This window comes from Montipora capricornis, chromosome 2, assembly GCF_036669925.1.
Source record: "Montipora capricornis isolate CH-2021 chromosome 2, ASM3666992v2, whole genome shotgun sequence".
NCBI classification, from domain to species: Eukaryota; Metazoa; Cnidaria; class Anthozoa; order Scleractinia; family Acroporidae; genus Montipora; species Montipora capricornis.
Window position 1 is genome coordinate 47,755,351 of NC_090884.1, and position 7,500 is coordinate 47,762,850.

General features: G+C 38.6%; 1 protein-coding gene across 1 annotated transcript in view; it reads right to left on the reverse strand.

Moving 5' to 3' along the window:
* Window positions 1-3,608: 3,608 nt before the first annotated feature.
* Window positions 3,609-7,500, reverse strand: part of LOC138038065 (uncharacterized) — an 18,564-nt gene continuing 14,672 nt past the window's right edge. The window contains exons 2-3 of the mRNA XM_068883883.1: window positions 7,473-7,500; window positions 3,609-5,480 (exon numbers count right to left, since the gene is read on the reverse strand). The exon at window positions 7,473-7,500 is cut by the window's right edge and continues 1,136 nt beyond it. Of these exons, the coding sequence (XP_068739984.1) occupies window positions 5,017-5,480; window positions 7,473-7,500 (492 nt within the window). The 3' untranslated portion in view covers window positions 3,609-5,016. The remainder of the gene's footprint in view (window positions 5,481-7,472) is intronic.

Consider the following 7,500-nt stretch of genomic DNA (forward strand, 5'->3'; position numbering starts at 1 on the left):
AACGTCAGGTGTGTCAGCTCTCCACTACGTACTCTGAAAACCAAACCCTCATTTCCGGTCTGGATAACTAGGCTTTTTTAAACCAATTTCCCGTTAAAATGATACTCCCACCTTTCTTGGTCAGGAGGCTCAAATTCAACTCTTGAAAGTCTTTAAAACACAGAAAGTGATTATGGTGATGATGGTTATGATAATAACAATATTTATTATATAGACACCCATGAAATACCAGGTGATCTTTCGCGGGAAAACATGATATCGTCACACGGGAAAATAACATGTTATCTTCAGATGTGAAAAGATCACCATTGCTATGGTTACATAATAAATCGCGCCTTTGTTCTTCGTGTTACAGTGAAATGGTTTAGTATTTCATTGATGTTTATACAATAAACAGAACATTACATGACCGCTTGGAGACACGAAAGTTCTCTTTCCGTGTTGAACAACACTCGAAGAGAAATTTCGTATCTCCGCGCGGCCATGCAATATCCTCTATTTAATAATAATAATAACAAAAACAACAACAACAACCATGATAATAATAATAATTAAAATAATAATAATAATAATAATAATAATAATAATAACAATAACAATAACTTCATTCAATATTAACAACAATGATTTATTCTTTCATTAATTAATTCAACTTACAATATTCTACAATAAAATACAAAATTTTAACCAAGCCTAATTAGACATTACAAAAATTTACAAATTTATATAAAATATTATTCTTTATACCCGTAGTTTATAAAAGTGTTCATTTCTATAATTCAAAAAGCAATTCAAAAACCATTAACTTTATTTATCCTAGAAAATGGATTAGCAAGTACAACAAGGTAAGTGCTGGTATTAACCAATGTGTTTCTAAGTGTAAACTATATATGATATCACTAAGCTATAAAAAATGACATGGAACTTACTCTACTTGAAAACAATACTAAAAACCTATATAAGAAAGCAATTGTGTGATTTCATATGAAAATCCTTAAAATTACGGTATTGTACACTTTATATCGCTGTAAAGAAGTTACTTCTTTAATGCCTTAAAAGGATCTTCCAGTCTGCCGCAGCATAGTGAAACGTACTTTGAACTGTTTTAGTATTACACTTGATACATTTGCCATTTGATAACAATCAATGAAAAGGTATGGAAATAGGAAAACAAGAAGCTCGTAAAAGAGTTAACACGGAATACCGTGTTGCGCAGAAGTAGGGTAGCACATTTTGGAAGAGTTAGAAGCAAACTGCAAGGACTGATAAAACTAAATCGATGCTTACTTTTGATATTCAAATTTGCCAAGTACGGAACAAAAGAAGTGAATGTTTCTGCAGCCAACTCAAGACTAGAGTGCTCATGATAAAGGATAACGTACTGGTGAACATCGCTTAGTGTTAAAAAATAAATTCAATGGGTCACCAAGCAAAAGGAGTAGTTTGATTTTGGACAGGTTGTCGGATAGGAAATAACGTGAATCTAGGGAATGCAGGGTGACATCAAAGTGAAACAAGTGGCAAGGGAGAGTGAAACACTGGCTGCGAAAAGTAATTTTGTTAAAGAGGGAGCTACGTATTGCTCCAAGGGGTCAAGTGCATTGCTTTTAGCCGATGAAATCACCGCCTCGTAATTCTATTGTCCATTTTGCTGCACCAAACAAAGTCAACAGAAAATTGCTAACAATAATTTATACAAATAAATAAAAATAAATTGCTGGATAATAATAATATTTAAAAAAAATCTATAATAATAATAATAATAATAATCATAATAAGTGAACATTGATTTACGGGTAGTTATCAGTTGGAAGAACAGGACCTAAGCCAGATCCTAACCCATTGTGCCGTTGTGAAAGCTTTGCTGGTGCAGGGATGACACAGTGGTGAGAGTACTCGCCTCCCACCAATGTGGCCCGGGTTCGATTACCAGACTCGGCGTCATAGACCACTTTCCTAAATGGCGACCAACTTTACATTCTTTTGTATTTATGTTAATTAGACCTACTGCCCTCGTTTTAAAACAAATATTCTTTTGAAATTTGCTCGTCTTAGCGAGGTTAGTAGGGCTTATTAGCTTTAAAACAAAAGAATAATTTATTTGGCCGCCATTATGAAAGAGGTCATACGTGGGTTGAGTTTGTTGGTTCTCTACTCTGCACAGAGAGGTTTTTCTCCGGGTACTCCGGTTTTCTCCTCTCCTCAAAAACCAAAATTTGATTTACATTGCGTTGATTTGTTAATTTCAATTTACAGTGTCCCCAGTTAGATCTAGAGCTCCAGCACTAGAAGATTAAACACTTAGGTCGTGTTCTATTGGGATCAACCGTTTTTAGTTGGTTGAGTTGGTTGGGTTTTTTCGTGTTCTATTGGGAAAAAACGTTTTCAGTTAGTTTGGTTGATCAACTTTTTCAACCGGCATCAAACTTGGTTGAAACGGTTGAAAAAGCATTGGCAGCAACCGCTGTCGTTTACGCGGGCCATTTAAAGTCGGCCGCGGGCTCCTGCCGTGTTGCTTTCAGGCCTCAACTTGTCAACGCTGAGAAGTCTGGTGATAACTATTCCCAGGAGTTACCGCGTTTCAACCGAAACGGTTGGAAAAGTGTTCTATTTGGAAACCTCAACCGCTCAACCGAAACCGGTTGCGGTTGAAACAGTTAATCCCAACAGAACACGACCTTAAATAAAAACCCTTTCCTTTTTCCTTTTTTTCCTGACCTCTTGGACCTGAGTAATTACATTCATAACCTCCTACCAAGCGCGAGGGCCGTACTGGGGAATATTGGCCCGAGATCGTGGCAGTACAGACCCAGCAAAACGGGGTTCGAAAAAAAAAATCGACCGGCGTCTTCCATCAGCGAACCTTGAACGGTAACCTTTTACATGAAAAACTAAGGTTGTCGTCTATTGGTATCAACCGTTTGTAGTTAGTTGAGTCGGTTGGTTGCTTTTTAGTGATCAATTCGGAAAAACCGTTTTCGGTTGATTAGGTTGATCAACTTTTTCAACCGGCATCATAGTCTATCAAACTTGGTTGAAACGGTTGAAAAAGCAAGCAACCGCTGTCGTTTACACGGGTCATTTAAAGTCGGCCGCGGGCTCCTGCCATGTTGGTTTCGGGCCTCAACTTGTCAACGCTGAGAAGTCGTGTTTCAACCGAAAACGGTTGGAAAAGTGTTCTATTGGTAAACCTCAACCGCTTCAACCGAAATCGGTTGCGGTTGAAACGGTTGATCCCAATAGAACACGACCTAAATTTCGCTTGCTATAATTATACTGTTCAGATGAACCAATTCAATTCGGCTTTTTTCAAGCTCTTTGATTTTCGCTCAACCCTAACCTTTTATAAGCCCCTTGGTTTCCTTCAGGTTTCCTCGCCATATGTATTACCATAACTTTAAGGTAATTCCCTTGAAATTGTTCTACTATCAAACTTTTTTGGAAACTTGGCATAATTAACATTCATGATATGAACATTAAAAAAATGCAATAAAAAAATGGGGTCACCGTGCTTGTTTACGCGTCAGCAGGCTCTTAAAATGGGGTATTTTTACTGTTTTTGCATTAAAAATTCGAATCACCTTCATACAGAATTAAGTCTTGGTTACTTCAAAGACACAAAATTTTATTTTGAATATAAAGCTTCTTTTATTTACATGAGCAGTAATGCTTCATTTAGGCCGACTTTGATTCCCTGGTTGTGGGAATAGTGCACTTTTTGGGACAGTTCCGTGGTTAGGTTGAAGTCCTCGCCTTGGGTAAAATACACCCAGTACGGAACTGTTTTCCAAAAAAAATTCATGTTCTACTATCAAACTTTTTTTCTTCTTCAAATATGTTCTTTATTAGACTGTTCTTAGCAAATACCTGAAAAAAAAAATCGGGGGTCACCGTGCTCGTTTGAGACTAAAGGAGTATTTATTTCGCTACCGGGTTTAGTTTGAGCGAAATCTCTTACGTTTTGTATGCGCACGTGTAAATTTTATTGTAATGTGGCAAATTTAATAAAATTGAAAATTGAAATTGAAATTGAAATTTAATTTCCCTGGAGAGAGAAAAAATACGGAAACGGAAACGGTCGGTTTCCATGGTAATGGTCCTTACCGTAAAATCCCAACCGAAAACCATCCAATCAGAGTGTTTCATTTAGCCTGAGAATTCCTTGACACTTAAAATACTGTAGACAGGCCGATGCGCGTTTGAATAATAACCTTCAGTTAAAGTTTTCTATGGATTTCAAAACTATGTTAACTAAATACTAAAGTTGTAAGCCTTGATTAAAAAAAGGCACCTGTTTATTTTAACTGGAATTTTCCTCTTTGATAGTCCGCCACTACTAACTTTAAGTTCTTGAGAGAGCTGGTTCGAGGAGAACATTACGCCAAAGGCTCACTAGTTTAAGAATGCAATCCATGTGTGTGCCGCAGAATTAATATGCAGCACAGGAGTTTTGGGTATTCAGACTTTAAAACTCGAGTTTTGCATAGATAATAACCTGCATTCACACGCTGAAATTTCAAGCTAGTGAGCCTTTGACGTCACTTTTCAACGGATCGGTCAGTTTTGAACGTAAGTAATGGCGGACCGTGACATTCAAAACGTACACTCAAAATAAACGGCCTTTGGATAAAAATCAAACCTCAAAAGTCTGCCAGTCAGATGTTAAGCAAACACACTTTCAAGATCTGAAGAAAAAAAAGGAAATGATTTTTTTGATGACAGGGGCACTTTAAGTGTCAAGTGTATTCAGCGCTGGGGCACTGTACAGGCCAATCAAATCAAATCATAGGTTGATTTTTGAGGAGTGGGAAAGCAGGAGTACCCGGCCGGGGAAAAACCTTGCAGGGCAAAGTAGAGAACCAACAAAGTCAACCCACGTGCGACGTGAAATCTAGGAACTGAACTGAACGCAAGCAACATTGGTGGGAAGCGAGTGCCCTGCTCCTCTGAAGACACGGTAATAGAAATCTATCATATGATCACCACATCCATGGTATAAACATTTGGCATCAATAATCATCTTTCGTTAACCCAGTCCTGCAGTATCTGCACTACATCTTGCCTATCAAAATCCTTCTCCTTCAACAACTCAATTAGCTTTCCAACTGTCGCTTCCTGCCTTGTTGACCATGTCCTTAGAATTTCATCAGTATCATTGGGACATTTTTGGTGGATGACGTCCGTTTCATCCCTGGTTAGTCCTACTTTCTGTGCCAGCATTCTGAAATCATCAAATCGTAGATTTCGTTCCACATTCAGCTTAACGCAAACTATAGAGTATACCGTTAACGGTAATTCAGTAACTTTCAGAGAAAGTCGTTTGGTGACTTGCTCCAGATCCGGTTTTACTCCCCCATCCACCACGTCACAGCTTCTGCCGTTCTGCGTCTGACTGACCAATCCAATGCTTTCGACATTCCTCGTTATGCTGTCAACACTTCCATGAGATCCCATGCATTGTGCATTCTCTCCCGTGTCATCTGACAAAAAAAAAAAGTTATAGAAGTCAGCTAAGAATTCGCAAAGCATAGCTTTAAAGTGCCTATCCTTAAAAAAGAAAACATTTCCGTTCAACAATTTTTTGCACTTGTCAAACACTCATTCATTGGTTTAATACTTCGGCCATACTTTGACCCTGCTCGGTCAGTGGTCTAAGTATGGCCACTTCTCCCACCCTTCAAAGTGAATAAAAAGTGAATCTTCAATAAAAAGGTTCTAAAAACAACACAAGATATTTGAAATAATTTTGGTGTACGAGTGAAGTGGAAAAGTTTGCTGAGGTGATAGGCACCTTAACAATTTTCATTCCATTTCAAGAAAAGAAAAGTTTGTTAGACAGAGCCAACACTCTTTTACAACATTTCTCGAAAACGAAGCACAAATCAGAGGTAGAAAATTCCAAGGCAACCTTCGATGATACCTGCGAACAGCCAGTCAAATACGAGCATTTCCCCCAAACATCTCACAATCACACGACATACAAAGCAACCGTTATACGATCCTTGACGAGGCGAGCACAAATAGTTTGTGACTCAAACGACAGTGTAGCTAACGAAACCAAGTACTTAATGAAACAACGTTTTTCGGAAGGGAACAACTATAGCACAGATTTTGTCAAACGCAACCAGGAACCCATGACCCGGAGCCTACAATTCCCAGACTGGGCCTATGTCAAGGCATTTTTCCTGCCTCTTCAACCGTTACCACAGCGACAACTTGATAATGTACATAAGAGGGACTTCTGAAACTGTCGGACGCACAATACAAACTTAAAGTACAACATACGCGTTGCCCACAAACCTATAACGACTTAACGACACTTAATAACGAATGTCGAGGACAAAGACGACCCCAACAGGCAGTATACAAGATCACACATGCTGTGATTGCGAGGCCACTTACATTGGTGAAACCAGCAGGAACCTAAACACACGACTTACAGAACACAAACGAGCGACTACGAATGGTGATCTCAATAACAATATCAATATCGACTGGGACTCGACTGGGACTCTTAACCTACTGTACCAACTATTACCAGTGCCTCACACTTGAAAAGTTGGTATACAAACCTAGAACAAACTACATTAAACCGTTGCCAGCCTCTACCGGCGCCTCACAAACTATTACTTAACAGAAAACCTTAACAACAAAGTTTTCCTCTCAGCTTACAAACCTACCGCGGCCTTCACTTACAAACCGGATTGTAATGCACCAATCACCATCCTCACAACCAATCACATTACTTTTCCCACTAGCAATCACAGCACAGACCAGAGCATCACTACATTCATTTGAATTTCCAACCGCCACTTTACTCTGAAGGTGACTTCTGCTCAGGTTGTCGAAACGTCAGTCACTGCCAACAGTCCTTCTCAGGTTGACCCAGACGATCAAATTCTATCGATGCTTGACTAATAAGGCTGCTCAAATGTCATTGTAAGCATGTTTCTAGTATTAGGGATTGACAAATTTCCGGTTTGATAGTTGATAATAATATTGGACTTCATATCCTACTGATGTAAGTGTTTCACGTCTGTTGGGTTTCTAAAGTTACAACAATCGGGATTTGGTTTATTTGGAGATTCTCCATTCACGTGTGACTCGCGCTCGCCTCATAACTACTACTGCTCACCTGAAAAACGTAAAATTTAACAAAACAATAAATAATTATTTATTGTTTTGTTTAAGTTAAAGAAATTCTAAAGGTACGAATACTTGGAGGTTTCGCTTTCTGTCACAAATTTTTCAGATTGCCAACACTCATGTGATGATAAGATATGGGAGCTGATAACCAGGTTTCAGTGAGCCTATCAAACAAATGCATTATAAAGAACCATTTTTTTGGGAGGTGAGCGATCAACAAGTTTGCTACTTACAAGACTAGGTGAGTGCTTTTGAGGGCCACTCCCCAGCTTGCAAGTGATCTAATTATTATTGCTTAATATTTTGCTTCTTGTGATTATTCTTACCATCCTTGCATTGGATCATCGTGAAAAA